This window comes from Erinaceus europaeus, chromosome X (genome assembly GCF_950295315.1).
Source record: "Erinaceus europaeus chromosome X, mEriEur2.1, whole genome shotgun sequence".
NCBI classification, from domain to species: domain Eukaryota; kingdom Metazoa; phylum Chordata; class Mammalia; order Eulipotyphla; family Erinaceidae; genus Erinaceus; species Erinaceus europaeus.
The window spans coordinates 61,712,127-61,733,212 of NC_080185.1; the positions used below are offsets into that span (position 1 = coordinate 61,712,127).

Below are 21,086 nucleotides of genomic sequence, written 5' to 3' on the forward strand. Positions count from 1 at the left end.
CACTTTGTAACATGTGCGCTCAACCAGGCGCACCACAACCCAGTCCCTTAATACCCTCAAATGACTTTATCCCCAGACCTCACCTTGTAGCTGAGTGGAGATCTGACTGCCTCTGGGGTAGTCAGAGCCAATGGTCTGATGACACCTAGTATGGAATAAAAGGAGGTGATCTCTAATAGTGTGTTAGTATAGGAAAAGTAGTCATGTGATACCAAGCCTAAATATGACAATCTTTAGCTGGGAAACATATTCAAATTTAAGAAGTAGGTATAGTTACAAAGAAAGACCTAACAACATTAAAAACTTCTATCACTACATTTATGTTCACGAAAATTGAAAACAAAAATACAATTGTTCAAAAGAACAAGAGAACTAAATATATATATGGAGAGATGTTTAAAACTTTACAAATGTAAATTTTATTTATTTTAAAGTATTTTTTATTGCTACCAGAGTTGTTGCTGGGAGCTTGGTTCTGGCACTATATATCCACTTCTCCTAGTGGCTCATGTCCATTCTCATTCTCTCCCCCCTCCCGTCTTTATTGATAGGACAGAGAAGTATTGAGAGGGGTAGAGGAATAGACAGGCCATTAGGTAAAAATAGTATTTTGCTTCCTAAAAAATGTAGGCATATGGTAAAAGGTATTTTGATTTCATAATTATTTTTGTAAGCATTTTCCAAATTAGTATGCCCAGCCCATAGTATACTGTATATGAAAAATTCCAAATGATCCAAAATAAGTTGCATAATATCTGCATGAGCTATTTATTTTGAAATTCTTGAACTGTTAATTTTAAATTTTGAGTGTAATGGCATTTTCATTATATAGGTAAAATAACTGAAAAATTGTACTTTATAGTTTCCATTTGTCAGGCAGGGGTGACAATTTAATGATTACACAAAAGACTTTTAATGCCTGAGGCTTGAGGTCCCAGGTTCAGTCACAAGTACCACAATAAGACAGAGCTGATCAGAACTCTGGTCTCTACTTCTATTTCATTAAAATAAATATTTTTCAATAATTCTATTTGTCATAGCAATGGTGGCTCAGTGATAGAACACAGAATTTATATGCATGAGACCCCAGTTGCTATGCCTGACATCAGATATCCATTTTACCACTTAACCAATTCCTTCATCATTTCCTACTACTAAGTACTCACTTCTGAGAAAACTGAGGATTCACCCTAGACTGGGTAAAGAAAGACTGCACGTTTCCCTTTTGCTTCTGGAAGAGTGTGGATACAGAAATGGAGATGGGTGTTGGCACTGACACAGAGAAGATATTCTGGGTCTCACTTGGGGTAGCAATTCTCACGAACAGCTCATCATTCATGATGCAAAGACTGGAAAAAAAAAAGATCTTCTGACAACTGGATAGAAAGGCAATTCCGTATCCCTAACAGATCTTGTTCCTGCTGCATATCAGCAACAAAATTCCCTCCAAACTTCAACTATGTTTGCCTCCTAGATTCCTTGGTACTTCAACTACTCTAGCACCGTGTACACTGGCAGTAATTGTCTACCAGTTTCATTGTCATTGTAGGTTTAAACTTAGTGCATACATATTGCATAATACCCAAGGGAGAAGATAGTTTAATTCTAATTTCAGAGGATGATAATCACAAAGACATCATGTGAGTCAATGGAAGTCACACATAGTAAGTACTGGGTCAGGATTCTGACTCCAGATGCCATGTTTTTAAGTAAGCCTTAGGATAGACTGCTCTTTGGATCTCCCATTTGCTACCTAAATTTTGAAGTAAATTCCAAGATCCCCACCTCTTGACCACAGTAAGTGTTCCTATACATACCAAACACATACCTTGAATACTTCTCAGGAGTAGTGACAAAAGTCCGGGTGAAAGCACGAACAGAACCCTGTGATCCTCCTTGCACTTCAACAGCAAGCAAGAAAGAACAAAATCTTCTTAAAGCCACATAGATCTACAACTACACAGTGCCCCCCTACTCAGGTCTTACTAGCCACTCATGCTGAAGGGGGGGGCAATTGTCTTCTGGGAGTCAGGGTGTCTGGAATAGGGAGGAAAACAACAGTAGCAATCTGTTCTCGTGATAGGGACTCTACTGTGTGCCTGGTCCTGTGACAACCATTCATAAGTCCATTCATGCATTTCTCATAGGTGCTAACGAGACAGGCATTATTAGCACCATTTTATAAATGAAGAAACCAAGAGGCTAGCATTCACCCCCAAATTCTCAGAGTGAGAATCTGAGATGAGAGCCATGGAGCCCCACAGGCTGTGTCTCTACTACCTGAGCTGTGCAGGACAGACATGCATGGACACAGATCAACAGGATGGTTTGAGGCAAGAATGGAGATGGAAGAATATGGAGGCAACAGGAAGAAAGGGAATAGGTAAGGGGGGAGGGGAGTTCTGAGAAGGATCCTAGCCTGGTAGTGGGGGAGGTGTGAAGGGTGAAGAAAGGGACCACACACACTCACCTTCTTTTAATAGTCCTTGGACAGAAAAGCAGAGCATAGTGTCCTGAAAGGAAAGAGGCCAGTGACTCAGTCACTACATAACCTTTTTACCTAACTGGCTTTCTAGGTCTCTCAAAGGTAGAAGCAGATACTCACTGTCTGCACCCACATGTCCACCACAAAGGAGTTGAGGTCATGCTGAGTTCTGGGCAACATGCAGAGAGCACGTACAACATCCTGCTTTGTGTGTTTCAATAGTTTAATGCGCAGGACTGTGGAAGGATAAGCAGGTTAAATCAGGACTGAAACACCCTAGGTCCTGTGATTGACCTCTTCATGCCCCTTTCCTGCCCATCTATCCTATCACACACTTACTGGGGTCCTTGAGTTTTTTCATATTCCTGCTTTCCTTGTAGAGTTCATATAAGCAACTTCTAGGAAATAAAGAGGTTTAGGAGATGATGGTCTAGACAGTGTGGGTGTTTCGAAAACCTAGTTATGACTGCTGAGAAATCTGCACATCCCAGGATAGGACACTGAGCATATTTGGTACTCACAGGGTTGGGTCCTTTGGATTGAATGGAATGGACAAAGAGAAGAAGGACTTGTCATGGTAAGCACTGAGGAGACTCTGTCGGTCTCCATAGTCATAGATAAAATAATACCTGTGGTAGTGAAAATGAGTAAGTGAGACTATCTACTTAACTCCTTACAATAATTCCATTACCATCATTTGTGCAAATGTAATGACATGAACACAGAAGTCAGTCTTCTCAAATTGCAACACTCACTATCACATGGTTTTTGGGCTGGTAGACAGAGTTAGGGTTCTTGTATCTTCAACTATCCTGATGTGTTCTCTCTCTTATCCTTCCCCTCCCCTCTTTCCTTTCTTTATTTTCCATTTTCCCCCTTTTGTTGCCTTTATTGTTGTAGCCTTGTTGTGGTTATTATTGTTGTTGTTGATGTTGATGTTGTTCGTTGTTGGATAGGACAGAGAGAAATCGAGAGAGGGGAACACAGAGAGGGGGAGAGAAAGACTTTCAGACTTGCTTCACCGCCTGTGAAGTGACTCCCCTGCAGGTGGGGAGCCAGGGGCTCAAACTGGGATTCTTATTTATGCCGGTCTTTGCGCTTTGCGCCACTTGTGCTTAACCCACTATACTGCCGCCCAATTCCCAAGGATAGAATTTCTATGTGATTAAGGTCCCAATTATCAACTTGGAAACTTCAATTAGCAGACCTGCACCTGGATGACCAATCCTTCCCTAACTAAACGCCCCCTCCTCATGGTTATAGTGGCACTTACTCCTGTAAAAATTGAAGAACGAGATTCTTCATCACATCAGATCTTTTGTGGAATTCCTGAAATCAAGAGATATGTGAAACTATGTGACCAACACAGCTTCCCTTGCAATACCCCAAATGTTGTTTCTTTTTTATCTTTATTTATCTGTTGGAAAGTGACAGTCAGAAACTGAGAGGGAAGGGGGTGATAGGGAGAGAGACAGAAAGACACCTGCAGCACTTCTTCACCACTTGTGAAGCTTTGCAGGTGGGGACCGGGGACTTGAACCTGGGTCCTTTTGCACTGTAACATGTGCACTCAAGCAGGTACACCACCACCTGGCCCGTTTGATTCTTTTTACAGACCTTACAGGGCATTATGAAAGCATGGTAACCAACCTCAATGACAACTGGTGTGGGTAGCTCCTGGCCATCCTGTGGAAGGGGATAATTCAGCAGTGAAAATCAGAGAAGTGACTCTGGATAGTCAGGGGAAAGGCAAGCCCAGGAGATGATGATGAGGGTGAAAGAACAGATGCAAAAGTGCTATCAAAATTCATGGGCAAGAGTACTGTGGGAATTTTTTAAATTTTCTATTTTATTCGACAGAATGGAGAAAACTTGAGAGAGTAAGGTGAGTTAGAGAGGAGAAAGATACCTGCAAAGAGGAGAAAGATACGAGAAAGAACTGCTTCTTGGTGGCTCATGAAGCACCTCTCCTGCCCCCGAAGATGGGGTGCAAGTGCTTTAACCTGGTGCATTCAACCAGGTACATCACCACCCGGCTCCCCTGTGGGAATATTTAGCACAAGGTTCTGGAGGAAGTTTACTATTGCATGTAACCTATGCAAGTGTGTGCACATGCATTTTATAGACAACTGATTCATATATATATTTTCTCAGAGGTGCATTTCCCCCCTTAATGGATAATGATCAGATGCAAGCTTATCATCAAGGCAAGACAGAAAAGACTTAAGGACAGGTTTACAGGCTACTGATGTTTGTAGGAGACTTGTAGGTAAGGAGGCACTTACCAGGCGTAGCAATTTGGGGAAATAATCCCGGATGGCACTGTGAAAAAAAATAGATGTGAGTGGCAGTCCAGGGTTATTAAAAGCCCTTTGCCACATTTTTTTCTATTTCCTCTTTTTCCTCGACAGTAGGTTCCACCTAGACTGCACTTATTTCCTTTTGTAGTGCAATAAGAAAGAACATTTGGAGTCCAAGATGTAATGCCTCCTTCTACTCCCTTATCTACCTCCCTTCTCCGTATCACTACAGAAAGTTCCAGAGGAAAAGGGTATGAGATGGAATTCCAGGGCTCACTTAGGTATCCAGCTTTCTTCCATGACCACTACACTACCCTCCACAGGGGGTGGCCCAGAATACTAGGGTAGGGAGGTGACTGATGAAAAAGATTCAGGAGGCAAGAAAGGGAAGTAGATAAAAATGAAAGAAAGGAGAAAGATGAGACAGACACAGAGACAAAGGGGAATAGAAAGAAAAAAGGAAGGAGCAGAAGTTCCACATGGTGGAGATGTCAAGGTAGGAAAGAGGATTAAAGATAATTCTGCTGTAGCTTTTCTATTCGCCATCCCCTGGAATCCCAAGCAGGAATAGAAAACATAGGCCTGGTGGGCTGGAAATCCACTGATGCTCGTTGATCCTGAACTACATATGTGAAGTGGAGTAGCCTGGAGGTAGGAAACAGTGAAGAGTCTGGTCTTAGCTCATCTCTGGTAGAGAGTCTGTGGTCCCTATTTTATCACCACCCTGGTATCCAGATGATCCTGTGTACCTGAGCCTGTCGTAACTGGCTCCTTGCCTGAAGTATCACGTCCATCCTGAGCTACCTGGGGTTCTTCTCAAGGACAAGACAGGATAATCTGAGATGTGGATATATGGAGGCACCAAAGACTTTGAGAGACCTTTACTTCTGTCTTCTTGATCAACTCTGGCTTCCTTTGATGCCTGGTAATTTGTCTGGTTAATGGTAGTAACCTACCTCTGGCCTCCTGACTCAGAAAACCAGGTTTCACCCCTGAAACTCCCAGCTTCTGATTTAGGGCTGGAGGAACAGATATGATGGCAGCCATTCAGAGTCTCTCTCCACAGCATGGAGCATTGACACCCCATGTCAGCATGGGATTGACTGTGAGGGGTAGATAAGGTAATGGAAAGAGAGTCCCTCCCATAGCAGAGGAAGGAAGGACAATATTAGGACACAATAGTGTTCTATGTTAACATGTGGTTCTGGGCTCAAGGATCATTCCAGGCAACTGTATCTGGTTAATAGCTGGTCAGTTCTGGTCCTTGTGAGAGCCCTGATTCCAAGAATACACTCTTAGGATTACATGTAAGTGAAGGCTTTACAAACAGTCATAAACAGATTCCAGTTCATGCAAACGGGTAAGCAAATCAGACAAAGAAAATTCTTTATTGGTGAGGGCCACAAAAAGAGGAGAGGGTGACTGTATTACTACCAGATATATGAATTTATGCCTCCTGCAGACGTACACTCTTGGAGCAGTTCAATTACTGGGTAAATGTCCCCAGGAAGGGTGACGGGGGTTCACACTGACCTTACATAGGAGGATTGGTCTGGGAAAGTATCACACAGAGGGTTCCCTTCCAGCCACAGTTCTTCAAGTTTCAGGCCCTTCATCTTGCTCACTTCCCATGCTGACTTCAGCTAAGAAATATTTGGAGGAAAATGAAAAAGAGCCAGAAAAGAAGAGAGCCATCTGGACTCTAATATTCCCCCCAGAGACCTTTATCTGTCATCACACTAACGGTACCCTCCCCACAATCATGTTTGATCTCTGTCCCTTTTCTCACTTCATTTTTAGAGAGGTTTAGGATCTTGACTGTGGGGGTCTTCTGTATAATGTCAGCCAGTCCATCCAGTTGGTATAGTTTGTTGTTGCGCAAATTCAGAGATAAGAGCTTTTGGGAAAGATTAATGATTATTCTCTAGTCTGGGAGACAAGACACCTCAATAATTCTATCTCATCATAGTTCAGCACCTAGTATAATACCTCACCTCAGGGAAATTCTTTTCAATGATCTGGAGGGTAGCAGACATGCAGTTTCTTCGATTCAGGATTATATCAACTGCATGGTCCATCAAGTCTACAGGAAACCAAAAGGAGGGAATCAGAGGCTGACATATTTCAAGGTCAGCAACAAACTCTCCACATTAACATAATTATGTGCCCTTCATAAGCAGACTCCTCGGTCCTCACATATCCTAGAAATACTGCTGTTATCAATACCTGGGTCAAAACGGAGTTTCTGGAGATGAAGAGCTTTCTGGGTAACATCATATCTTTTTTTCACAGTTAGCTACAGAGAAACAGGGAAAGAACAGCTCAGAGATTGTGGTGGTGATGGGGAAATCAGGGGCTGATGAAGAGAAGGAGGGTGGGCACACAAGGTGCCTTTAGTTTGTATTACCTCCAGCTGCTCCATTTCTTCTGGTTCCAACTTATTCCGCACAGAGAAGGGTGCAGCAGATTGATTGACATAGATACATATCTGGAGAAAGGAGCACTATGGTAAAACTATCCAAACACTAATTCCGAAGAAGATGACCAACCCTGATCTGTCATTCTGTCTCAGAGTTAAGTACAGGTAATGCCCATGATACGTACCTTTTCATTCTCTTTATCATAAATCTTATTACTGACATCTTTCAATGAAGAGGCAACTGTAGAACGCTGGACAAAGAACCGAGCCCGGTTTTTTATATAGTGAAACTGCAGAAGGGGGAAACATCAATAATATTTTTTTTTAAATAAAGAACTCCTGTTCAGTGCATTCCCCACTCCTATTCCCTTTCCTTAGGCCCACTCATCTGGGTTTATCAACCTCTCTTACATCCACTGGAGTAAAGGAAACACTGCAGTGGCTCTGGATTGAATTCACGAGCCATTCCTTTTCATATTTTTTCCCATTAGGAACCTACGGATAAAAAAAAAAATGATGGGAAAGAGGAAAGAAAACATGGCTTTAATACCAAACAATAGAATTAAAACTGGTTTTGTTTCTTTTTCTACCATCTACTGAGTTTTAAAGGGGTTCTAAAGAAGAGTATAGCCACTGTCATGCATTGTTATTTGGGAACTAAATATGGATTCCTAATAATTCACTTTTGTTTACATTCAAAGCTCTCCTCAAATTTATCAGTTTAACGTATTAGAGAGGAGCTCCTTTTACAATGTGTCAAGGAGCCCTATTTAGTGCTGACCCTGTTTGCACCTCAGACAAGGTTTCCAATGATCTGACTTGACCCCGTATCTCCTACATTCAACATGAGCCAAACCAGTGTGGAAAAGTTCTGCCTGTTATGTAGTAAGTAACTCCTCTCTCTTTCATTTCTTCCCTCTACCCACCTCTTCTCTTCTTCACAGAGCCCAGGCCTTGTCCAGGAACTTCACTGCTTACAGGGAGTTCCTTCACTTGAGCAGAGAGGGATAACACAACATCATAGCTTTCCCCAAAGTTATGGCAATCTCCACATAGTATAGGGGGCTGAACCTGAACCATACACATAGTAAGGTATCCCTACCTGATGAACTATCTCACTGTTCCTCATCTTTGTTGTTACATAATCTTCCCATTATACCTATAACCAGACTTTCCCTTTATTTTACTCCTCTGAATTTTCACTTAGAAGAATAAGGATGTCAACTTTTATTAATAAAAATAAGATTAGAAATAGTCTTGAGAAGAGTACTTAGCATTTCTACACGAAACCAACACAACTCCCCCAAAATTTTTCTGTAGCATATCCCATAAATTATTTTCATGACACGCACTGTGATCTTAAACCAGTTCCCCTGGTTTCTCTTATTTTTTATGTTCTTCGCCATTTTTCTGTCCAGATGTTTTCGATCTCTCCATACAGTGATTTGGGTGCTGCTTTCATAGTGCCATTTTGCTTTCCTCTTATTGGAGACAGTATAAGGAGTGCTGCAGGAATGTGCGGGGGAAAAAGTGCCATATAAATGCCATGAAAGTCTTCTATAAGCCTTTTTGTTCTTAACACCAATGTCATAATTATGATTGCTAAACTATAGTTTCACTTCTATTTTTCTTCAAGTTTCCAGTGGGACAAAGAAAAGATGACCATGGAATGTGAAAGAATCACATAGTTCCAGTTACATCAGCCTGATCACTTACTGTCTAATTTGGGGAGCCTCTTGGATATCCCTAGTCTCCACATTTTCATACTTCTCCTGGAGGTTTAAAGGTTGAGGCCCATATCCACCACTTTCATAGTAAGGATTCTTCCTGCCATAATTTCCTTGGAAAGAATTCCAACCTTTCTTTCTTCCTTGAAGTGAGACACCACCATTATTATATCCTGAAAAGGGAAACAAAAATATAAGTGGTGCACTTGTTGTGAACCAAATTTGAGGTTAAAAGACAGGACATCTTAGCTGTAGTAGGGCAAAGTGCCCAGCTAACTATATATATATATATATATCGAACACACACCATATGCCCCAAATGGAGGATGAGGAAATTGATGAATCTTTTTAAATTATTAATTAATGTTCTGTAAAAATTGGACATTGCACATACTCAGTTTAATCACTCACTGTCCAAATTTTTCATTCATATGGGGGGGTCAAAGATACCACAGTACTGGAACTTCCCCAGTGTTATAGCATTCGCATGTGGCACCAGAGTTTGAACCAGGGTCACTCACATGGCAAGGCAGACTTTCTTGTGAGCTATTTTACTGGTGCAGAGTTTTTTAAAAGTGGGGTAGCATTCAAGAAAAAAAAAATCCATATACATCTATGCATTAGACTGTATACCCGCTATGCATCACCAAGCTGTGAAAATCTTGATTTCTCTCAGGTCTAACAACCATATCAATACCTGGGAGTCAACCTGTTGCACTCTTTTCAAATCATCAGACACCAAGATAATTCCACCAATAATCAGCAAGCTTTATTTCCTTTCCACATGTAGTATAAACTTCTGCGTCAGGCAGGGACTGATATAACATTCTCCCTCAAGCCTTGCTCTCTACAATGCCCTATTTGAATAAATCCAGCATTAACTTTCTTTCTTACTTCTCTGACATCTGTGCATCTTCACCTCTCCCGGTGAACTTTTCCAGATAGAAAGGTGTGTGTGGGTGGGGGGGTGGGTCAACAACAGCATAGAAGCTTCCCCTTCCTTGAATTTAGTGGGGCCTAGACTTGAACCTGGGTTGCACAAATGGCAAAAAACTTCTTTTGAGTTCAGCCAAAAAAGCCACTGGTGCTTTCTAACATTAGTTTGTCCATGACAAAGGTTTACAGGACACATATGAATGATCTGTCACCTGCCAATGCCTACTGCCTAGGGATTCTTCTGCCTATTGCTGTTTTATGCTGTCACTCCATTATGATGAGAGAAATACTCTAATTTCAATTATTTTTAAATGTGCTGAAGATAGTTTGATGGTGCAGGAAATGGTCTTTCTTGGTGAACTTTATATACACACTTGAACAAAAAAGTGTACTCTGTTGTTGAGGGGAACATTCACATCATATAAATCCTGGTATTTTACATCATATAAATCCTGCTATTTACTGTGCTCTTCACATTTCCTGAATGGTTTTGTGGTGGCTGTAGTGAGTTGCATACTTATGTATGCATCTGTTTACTGTAACTATACTTTTAAAATATTTTACTATTGTAAGCCAATGTTAATATAATTATTTTTGAAAAAGATACTAGAATTTCTCTTTGGTCATATGTGGTGCCAAGGATTAAATCCAGGGAAGCAAGCATGCAAAACCTATACTCTACCCATATGTTCTCCTGGCCACTGTTTTTTTTTTTATTACCTGCTATCAGTCTAAAGAAATAAATTTGAATAAGCATGGTCATCTAATATTAATCCTTATCAATAATTGTCAATGTAAACCACCATTTGCTCAGATGATAAAGAAAATAATAAATGCTGTGATGATAGAGAAATACATTTCTTTTAAAAATTTTTATTATTTATTTTCCCTTTTGTTGCCTTGTTTTATTGTTGTTGTAGTTTATTGTCGTTGCTGTTGGATAGGACAGAGAGAAATGGAGAGAGGAGGTGAAAACAGAGAGGGGGAGAGAAAGATAGACACTGCCTGTGGGGAGCCAGGGGCTCGAACCAGTATCCTTATGCCAGTCCCTGCGCTTTGTGCCACCTGTGCTTAATCTGTTGCGCTACCACCCAACTTCCAAGAAATGCATTTCTATTTCCAGTTAACTGAGTGTTAATGTTGCTTAATCTTGACTGGTTGTTAAATTCTATAGTATGCCTTTTTTTTGGGAGGGGGTTGTGTTAATCTCCCCTTTTTTGTTCCGCTGCTCATTAAAAGTTTGAATCATATTATAGCTTTTCTAATATTAAATTAACATTGTCAGCTTGGAATAAATATAGTTTTGTCATGATGTATTACCTGTTATAGCCACTGATGAATTTAGCTATTATCTCTCTTTCTGATATTTCTATAGCTAATTAAGATAATTAAGATGTCCAACAAATTTGCCTTTTCAATCTATGCCAAGAATACTTCTAATGTTGGTAATTTGTAGCTCTTTAATATAAATTTTATGCTTTATATTTTTTCCTAGAATTTACCCATGTAACAAAGTTTCAAATTTTGTTTATTTTTCATAATATTTTTATTTTACATTTCTTCTCTTAAGGACAAGCATGAATTATTTGTCATCTAAATGTGGTTTATCCTTTCATTCCAAATTTTGTGACTCAGCTTGCCAATCATTAGCCTATCCTTTAAAAATAGTAAAAACCACTATTTTTTCAATTCTTTCACAGCTGACATAAATTTTACTATGTTTTGCTTATTTTGTTTCCTTGACATTATGGAAAGTCATGAGATTATTTAAAAATTTTTAATCATAATTATTTATTGGATAGAGACAGCCAGAAATTGAGATGGAAGGGGGTAGCAGAGAGTGAGAGACACACACCTGCAGCACTGCTTCACCACTCATAAAGCTTTCCCCCTGCAGGTGGGGATTGAGGGCTCAAACCCAGATCCTTGCATATTGTAACATGTGAGCTCAGCCAGGTGCACCACCACCCAGTCTCCACGAGGTTATTTTTATTAGTTATAAGTGAACAGTATTTTCATTTGCCATTAAGTTTTATTTTATAATAGCTGTCTTTGAATAGAATTAATATAAAAATATGCAATACATTTACTTGTAAAACATTTATGGCTTACTAATGCTGAGGATTTTAATCAATTTAATTAAGTCTACTAAATTCTACTGTTGGAATGTTGACTGATTTAAAAGGATGGAATGGCTACATTTAATAAAAAGATTTCAATTGAAAGTATATATAAACTTCACTTAAGAGATATTCTATATTGTAATAAAGTGTAGGAGTACAGAGGGCGAAGCCTTTTAAGGTGTGTGTGTGTGTGTGTGTGTGTGTGTGCGTGTGTGTGTGTGTGTGTGTGTGTGTGTTATTCTCTACAGCCTATGTATTTTTTAGGCAATTACATGGTATTTCTGAGTTCTGATAGTGGTGCTGTCATTTCTATACTGTTCCATGCACTTGACAGAAGTCTACTTATTGGCCTCCCCTTGTTTGTATGGTATTCTATATGTGACTTGCTCTGGCTAGTAGGTTGTAACATGAACTATTTCTAGATCGTACCATCTGGCTTTTGGCTTGAGACTCTTTAAGGGCATAGTGACTGTCAATTTTCTAGATGGTGGATACTGTACCAGTTTAGATCTCCAAGTCATTCCAGTAAGAAACACTCAAACCCCCAACATCCAACATCCTTTGATGGATGTGCACCTGCCCTAGACATGTAACAGCAGTGAGGAACAAACCACTGGAATTTGGGGACTGTTTAACACCACAGCACAAGTCACCCTTTCTTACTCATGGATCTCACCTGCAAGCTAAAATACCAGTCTCTCACAATTTTCATGAGGAATAAATTAAACAACATATGTTATCATCATGATACCAGGCATGAAATAGGGACTTAAAGTGGTAGTTATAATGATTAAAAAATAATGGCATTGGTTCTGAAAAAAGTGGAAATTTGGTCTAAAGTGAGAGCTACTACATTTGCTTATCCTTACAGGTAAGTTGTATTTCACTTTTAGAATCAGGCTATCAGTTAAGATTTTTTTTAAAAAAATTATTTTAGTAGTGATCTAATAATGATTGACAAGATTGTGGTATAGGAGGAGTGCAATTCCATACAAGTTCCACCACCAGAGTTCTATATCTCCTTCCCATTCATTGGAAGGCTCCTTATTCTTTTTTTAAAAAATAACTTTCTCTTTTAGAAATTATCTTTATTTATTTATTGGGTAGAGATAGCCAGAAATTGAGAGGAAGGGGGAGATAAAGAGGGAGAGAGGCAGAGAGATACCTGCAACACTGTTTCACCACTTGTGAAGCTTTCCCTCTGCAGGTGGGGACCGGGGGCTTGAACCCCAGTCATTATGCATTGTAAAATCTGCGTTTAACCTGGTGTGCTACTGCCTGGCCCCAGGTTCTCTATTCTTTATCCCTCTGGGAATGCAGACCAAAAATTTTTATGGGATACAGAAGGTGGTCCAGTAGTGCTACGCCCAGATGAGCGTGGACATTACTTTGCAAAAGGACCCAGGTTCAAGCTGTCAGTCCCCACCTGCAAGGGGAGCACTTCACAAGTGATGACATATTCCTGAAGGTATCTATTTCTTTCTCACTCTCTATATCCCTTTCCTCGCAATTTATCTCTGTATTATGAAAACGAAAAAAAATTAAAAGCTGCCAGGAATGCTAAACCTGGAGACAAAAAAGGCCTTCCTAGTGATTTGTATTTAATTATTTATTTAATATTTATTCCCTTTTGTTGTGCTTTTTGTTTTATTGCTGTAGTTATTATTGTTGTTGTTATTGATGTCGTCATTGTTGTATAGGACAGAGAGAAATGGAGAGATGAGGGGAAGATAGAGAGGGGGAGAGACAGACTTGCTTCACCACTTGTGAAATGACTCCTGTGTAGGTGAGGAGCCGAGGGCTTGAACTGGGATCCTGAAGCCAGTCCTTGAGATTTGCGCCACATGCACTTAACCCACTGCGCTACTACATGACTCCCTTGTATTTATTTATTACCATCATAATATTAAGCTTATATTTATAAAATGAAAAATAAATAGATTAATAAGATAAACATCAGAGTCACAAGTAACTTCTTAAAGATATCTTTTTTTTTTTTTGTAAATGTGTATTTTATTGCTCTTAGCAAATATGGCATGAAAAATTTAGTTTGAAAAGGTTCCCAAAAATGTTTTCTGAAGACACTAGCACCTTAAATGGTCTATGGGAAATGATCCATCCTCATAAAGTTGAGGAAACAACTTGCTATATAGACTGTCAGTATTTCAACATGCTGGTATTTAGAGGTGGGGTCTTTGGGAAATGATGGAGGAAGAAACCTCCATGAATGGGATTAGTGCCATTAAAGAAAATTCCAGTGAGCTCCCTTGTCCTTTCCTTCATGTAGGAATATAATAAGAAGGTATTGTTTATAAAACAGTTATCAACATGTTTACAAAACATGTGCTAGCACCTTGATTTTTAACTTCTAAATCTCTAAAACTGTGATAAATAAACCATTATTATTTATACCAGTTCATGCTATTTCTTTTACGGCAATATAAATGGAAAAAGACACTGCCTCTCAAGTTTCATATTCACATGTAATCTAAAAATCTACTGAAACGTGGGTATTCTTTTACCTTTATTTCTACCTGTCCCATACTTCTTCATAAATGGTTTGGGATGGTTTTTTTGTTGCCTTCTCTCAGACATATTGTTTTGTGGAACAAAACTGGGAATGCTGAAGGGAAAAAAATAAAGGGGTTGTAATATAATAGCATTGAAAGTGATATTCTTTGAACACCCACCCAACAATATTTAAGCAATCTACAAACATAAACAAAACAGTATGGAATTTTCTCACAAAGTTAAAAATAGTGTTACTGTATTATTCAGTAATTCCACTTCTGGGTATCTAAAGAATATCAAAACAGTGGTTGGTGGTGTTGGAGATTTTCCTGATCCAGACTCCCTGATACTTGTTATCTGAAATCCTACTGTTTTTTTCCTATGCATCCATGCTTTTAAGAACATGGCTGCTTGTTTTTTACAAGGTACATTTCTTTGCCTAATAACACCATGAGGCCTGCTTACTGAAGGGCCTCAGGCTGTCCTTTGTTACAATGCCCACACTATAGGGGAGAAGTCTGGAATAGGTATGCGTTAAACTATAACAGTTCCATAGGCTGAAGAAAATAGTTACATGCAATTATCCATGAACTCTGACAACTGGCATTCTCCATGAGACTAGGGATTGTACACTGGATAACCAGAGGATAAACTTAGTATTTCTTGGGGCATCGAATAAGTTTGCCTGAGATAATGACATTTAGACAATTGCTAATGTAGTTAAGTGTAAACACTCCTACCCACATTCTGATGTTTTCTCCCTATGAGACATTCTAACCTTTATATTTGATGTACACTACCATATATATATATATATATATATATATATATATATATATATATAATTATTTAATGTATGTTTACTTGAAAAACATTTTGTCTTGCTCATTCCTTTGGATGTTACGAATAAATCTGTCAATAAATATTCTATCAGAGTTCTGGTTGGGGTTGGTAATTTTAATCTGTCCTGCCTTGGGATGTCTTATATGAGTTCATCCAGATGACTTCAGATCATCACCTTGGTGTCTGAAGTTCTCTCTGGACTCTGAGATGCCCTGGATCTCTGGGTCCTGGTATCTGTCTAAGGTTCTCCCTTGTCCCAAAGTCATATAGAAGTGGAGCAACCAGTAGAGCATACATGTTATAATATGTAAGAACCCGAGGTCAAGACTCCAGTCCTCACCTACTGGAGGAAAGCTTCACAAGTGGTGAAGTAGTGCTACAAATACTTTTTCTCTCTCCATATCTCTCCAGTCCCTCTACATTTCTCTATATATAGCCAATACATTAAGTCAAATATTTTAAAACTATATAAAAACATTAACTTGAAAAGTTATGCTTTTTTAAAAAAAATACCAGAACACTGCTTAACTCTGGCTAATGGTGGTGCTGGGGATTGAAACTGGGACCTCAGAGCCTCAGTCATCAAAGTCTTTTTGCTGATATTCAACCTGACACTTGTTGCAGTGTTATTTATAATAGCTAAGGTATGTAAATGCAGTCCAAGAGATGGCACAGCATGTAAAATGCCCAACTTGTAAGCATGGAAACTTGAGTTTAATCATTGACATGTAAGATATCAAAGCAATGTTTTGTTTTTCTCTTTCACACATACAAATAAAAAAATAACATTGGGGCCAGGTGGTGGCGCATCTGGTTAAGTGCACACATTACAGTGCACAAGGATCCAGGTTCAAGCCTCTGGTCCCCACCTGCATGGGAAAGTCTCATGAGTGGTGAAGCAGTGTTGCAGGTGTCTGTCTCTCTCCCTCTCTATCTATTTCCCTTTCCCATCTCAATTTCTCTGTCTCTATCCAATAATAAATAAATAAACAAAAGAAACCTAAAAAAATATTGAAAAGATGTGGAAATTGTCCCTCACAAAAGATATAGAAATAAAATGCCCATTAACAGATCACTGGATAAAGAAGATATAAAGGACTGGTGAAAACGTTCACTTTTGAGAGATTTCACTAGGTAAAGCACATATGCCTTGTCACACACACAATCCAGATTTGAGCCCCAATACCCACTGGAGATGGAATACCATGCCATCAGGAAGCTCTGGTGCTGTGGAATGTCGCTCTAACAACCTATATTTAAGTGAAAAATCATCCTTGGGGCAATGAAATAATGCAGAACTTTTCCTCAAAAAAAGGACAGGGTATATATACCAATGGGGTGCTATTCAGCTATAAAAAGATGAAATTTTGCCATTCTCAACAATGAAGTAAGGTACACTAGGGGACTATGTGCAATGAAATGCCTTAAGGGGAAAAAGATGTACTGAATTGTAGTATCTTACCCATATGAGTAGTTCAAGGATTTTTTAAAATAACTGATGAATGGACCACTTAAAATGAAAGATAACAAACTTGCAAAAAATGTTAGCAGAACTGTTTTTCAGTCTGTAAAAAATGTGGTGGTTATGGGGAGGGCACAGAATCTTGGTAGAATGCATGGTGCCTTACATAATTGTGTATGGAACTATATCCCCGTAATCTTACAATTTTTTAAAACTGTCTAATCACTAATAAAAATATAAAAATAAAATAAAAGAAGCCAGTGAACACTAAAAACAAGACTAAGGTTACATGGAAGGGGTGAGCTGGAAAAAGTTGTAAGAAAAAGTGATGTGTTTTATTTACCTTTTTCCCTTAAAATGGGGAAATTAACAAAGATAAAGAATATATTCATAGGAGTGACATTAGCAAGTGAAAACAGAAATTTCTACAGATATAAAAGTAACAGTCCCTTAGCTAGACTAAATTATGAAATTCAAAGTATGAAAATGAGAGGGACTGCAACTGACACTACAGAAATACAAAGGAATACAAGACTATTATGAATACCAAAATTGGATAACCCAAAGAATGGATAGATTCCTAAAAATCATACAAACTACAAAAATAAAGTCACAAAGAAATAGCAAATTTTAACAGACAAACAGCTTGAAATCCATATAAAAATCTTGACAAAAGGGGACTGGGAGATGGCGAGCCAAAGCACACATAGTACTAAGTGCAAGGACCCAAGTTCGAGCCCCCCCCCCACCTGCAGGGGATACTTCACAAGCTTCGAAGCAGGACTGCAGATGTCTCTGTTGCTCTCTATCTCCCCCACCCCTCTCAATCTCTCTCTGTCCTAGCCAAGAAAATGGAGACAGAAATGGCCACTAGGAGCCCTGGATTCATCATGCTGGCACTGAACCCCAGCGGTAACCCTGGAAACAATAATAATAATGACAATAATAGTAATAAAAATAAACCTTCACCAACAAAACATTGAGTGGGCTCATAGAAAAATTCTACTGGGGAGTCGGGCTGTAGCACCGCGGGTTAAGCGCAGGTGGCGCAAAGCACAAGGACCGGCGTAAGGATCCCGGTTCGAACCCCGGCTCCCCACCTGCAGGGGAGTCGCTTCACAGGTGGTGAAGCAGGTCTGCAGGTGTCTATCTTTCTCTCCTCCTCTCTGTCTTCCCCTCCTCTCTCCATTTCTCTCTGTCCTATCCAACAACAACAACAACAATAATAACTATAATAATAAAACAACAAGGGCAACAAAAGGGAATAAATAAATAAAATAAATATCAAAAAAAAGAAAAGAAAAATTCTACTGAAAACTGAAAAATACTCAGTGATAACTTTTCCTCTCAGACTCGTTTAAAAAGCTGAAGAGAAGGGGAAAAAACTGGCAGTTTAGAGCTTCACAAACACTTGAGTTCGTCATTCTTGGGCTGAGTTTTTATTTCATTCCGTTAATTTTAGATAGAGACAGGGAGACCCTGTCGAAGAGATGGCGACGTCCCACAACAACGCACTTAATTTTTTGTTGTTGTGGCTTCAATATTTTATTTTATTTATATTTTATAGTACAGAGATATGTTGAGAGACGAGGGGGTAGAGAGTAGAGAGACAGACACATGCAACACTGCTCTACCGCTTGTGAACCTTCCCTCCACCCTGCAAGTGGGGCCTACCAAGCACAAAGCACCGGAAATGAGCTTTGACCACTCCTGGGCGGCCACTTTTACTCTTTTCTTCCACCATTATTCACACCCTAGACCTGAGGGGCACAGTGCGAAGCCGGGGGCCCCAACCACACAACCTCTCACAAGCCCAGCCCCCTGCCTGCCCTGCACCTCCCGCCCAGGCCGCCTAGCCCACCCTCCATGGAAACCTTCAAAGTCTTTGTTTTTTTAGTCAGTCCCCATCTCTGTCAGAAAAATCAAATGGGAAACTTGGGAAATGGCGCCGCCAGGAGGAATGGGCTTCTAGGAAGCCTCAAGCTCCCCCATGGCGGCCCAGCGCGGGAACCCCAATTCCCACCTCAGCCACCACAGCCAGAAACCAACAGCCCCCACTCCCACCTGCCCCCCCATTCCAGCCCCACAGTGCAGGAGCCCCATCCCTACCTCACACTCCTAGCGAGGAACCCCTCACCACAGCCTCCCCCCAGAGCGGGACCCCCACCCCCCGCAAGCCTCAGCGCCAGACCCCCCATTCCCCACCTAAGCCCCCCCAAGGTGGAACCCCACCCCTCACCTCCACCTCAGGGCCCCACAGATGAGGCAGGCCGACTCCATCTGTGCAGCCTGTGCCGCGAGGAGCCAGCGGGTTTTCTGCCTCAACTTCCCGACCGGCTGGCGCCTTGCCCACCCAAGTCCCGCCCTCCCGGCCGCCCACCGGAGCCCCACACGCTACAGTGGGCTGGGCCCCAGCGCCTGCCCCCTCTAGTTCGGCTTGAGGCCCGTGGGGACACTCTTCTCTCCTCCGTGGCCGCTCAGGGTAGGTCTCTCCTCTAGCCTCGAGGGCGGAGCCTCTTCCAAGGCCTCGAAGTCCAGCCGAGGCCTCCCAGAACCAGGCTAACCTGCAGCGGAGGGCAGGGCGAGCGGCCTCCTACCTGCCTTCCACTCCCTCCCGTGGCCGCCACACCACAGCTAAGAGACTAAGGAGGCTTTGAGATCCTTTGACCTCGGCCTGACTGAAAGCTCAGTTTCACTAGATTCCCGCTCGGTGCATGCGCAGCGGGCAAGTGAGTTCAGCGTGGTGCGTGACTCCAGTGTAGCAGCTTACGAGCCGCAACGTGGTTAGCGGCAGTGCTCGCGAGACCCTGGAGCACGCGCTTTCTGTTTGGGTCTGAGTAAACCTGGGGCTCCAGTCTGCCTTGTCAGATGAGGCTTTTCCACATCCAGGTAGCAGGGCCCATGGGACGGGAAGTGTATGGGATTCAGGCCATTTTTTTCTGGTTGCTTCAGTGGGTGGACTACCAGCTTGACATCCAAATTAAAGCGGAGAATAGAAACAGCTAGGTGAAGAAAAACGAAGAAAGAAAGAAACAAAAAGAAAAGACAAAAAACTTAAAAAAAAAAAACCTGCAAATTTAACCAAACCAAGTCAACCAAGAAAAAAACTCTCCTCCCAGAAACAAAGCAAAAACAAACAACAGCAAAAAGCTGCAATGGAACATAAGCTAAAGTAAAAAGAAAGAAGAAAAGAAAAGATAAAAAAAGGGCAGTTAATGGCAGCCCATAGAGGGAGTATACATAGACAATCTTGGAAGTTATTGACAGATTAACAAAACATATATATGCATATATACTAATTTTCAGATTGTTTCAGAGGGAAGACTTTTTTATATTTATTTATTCCCTTTTGTTACCCTTGTTGTTTTATTGTAGTAGTTGTTGTTGTTATTGATGTCATTGTTGTTGGATAGGACAGAGAGAAATGGAGAGAGGCGGGGAAGACAGAGAGGGGAGAGAAAGACACCTGCATAACTGCTTCATGGCTTGTGAGGCAACTCCCCTGCAGGTGGGGAGCCAGGATTCGAACCAGGATCCTTAAGCGGGTCCTTGCACTTTGTGCCACCTGCGCTTAACCCGCTGTGCTAGTGCCTGACTCCCCAGAGGGGATACTTATAAGCCTGTCAGACTGCTATCTGTAGCTCAGATCCAGTCAGGCGATGTCACATAGATCCCCGCTGCATTCTGACAAAAGGTTCAGCTTTGGAATCTTACTTGATGAGTCTGACTTCACATGGGGGGGGGGTGCTCCTTGTCTGTGGCTGCTCCTATTTCCCAAATAAGCCATCTCTGTCCTGAGGGATGGATTTGGGTGGTGCAATGGGAGATTCACTGCTCAGCTCTCCTTTATCGTTTTTGGCACTCCTTTGCCAATTCACATCTGAGTTATAATATTCCACCATGGTTTCTTTTTGTCCTCTCCTCTATAGTTTCTCTCCTGCTGCCTGGAAATTCTGCTTCCACTTAGAATGCCAGTATTTTTGAGGAAAGTCAGTGTAGGTACTGTCTTCACACAGCCATCTTTCCCTTTTGTCCTGTTTTATATCTTGGCCATCAAATTCCAAATGCTAATATTACCCATCTCTTTTTGTCTCCTTGGACAGATGCACCAATGTGTCCTACAGCTTACCTCTTCATAATCATATCCTACTAAGTAAAAATTAGGGACAAGTCTGGGGATCATGGGGTCATTGTTCTTTGTCAACATGAAGATGCTACAGAAAGTGGATTTTCCTCTTCCTGCACTCCATAAAGAATTTTAGTCCATAGTCCCAGAAAGA

At 40.8% G+C, this 21,086-nt stretch overlaps 1 protein-coding gene across 1 annotated transcript; it reads right to left on the minus strand.

Moving 5' to 3' along the window:
• Positions 1-1,162: 1,162 nt before the first annotated feature.
• LOC103126295 (nuclear RNA export factor 2-like) lies at positions 1,163-18,550 on the minus strand. The gene is made up of 19 exons (XM_007537190.2): positions 18,481-18,550; positions 8,921-9,104; positions 8,557-8,710; positions 7,616-7,699; positions 7,390-7,494; positions 7,193-7,273; positions 7,012-7,081; positions 6,780-6,868; positions 6,575-6,682; positions 6,319-6,428; positions 4,771-4,807; positions 4,103-4,171; positions 3,759-3,814; positions 3,007-3,114; positions 2,825-2,883; positions 2,606-2,721; positions 2,471-2,513; positions 1,829-1,901; positions 1,163-1,349 (listed from the first exon to the last, which is right to left on the minus strand). Exons 1-19 carry the CDS (start codon positions 18,548-18,550, stop codon positions 1,163-1,165), a joined length of 1,803 nt encoding a protein of 600 aa, XP_007537252.2.
• Between the last annotated feature and the right edge of the window lie 2,536 nt (positions 18,551-21,086).

Excerpts from the sequence above, each read along its gene's own strand:
- LOC103126295 (XM_007537190.2), bottom strand. The coding sequence starts at position 18,550 with ATGGTGGAAGAAAAGAGTAAAAGTGGCCGCCCAGGAGTGGTCAAAGCT. Across the intron at positions 4,808-6,318 it reads GACCAATCCTCCTATGTAAG|TGCCATCCGGGATTATTTCC; the intron begins GTCAGTGTGAAC and ends TTTTTTTCACAG. Across the intron at positions 3,815-4,102 it reads CTTTCATAATGCCCTGTAAG|GAATTCCACAAAAGATCTGA; the intron begins GTCTGTAAAAAG and ends TCTTGATTTCAG.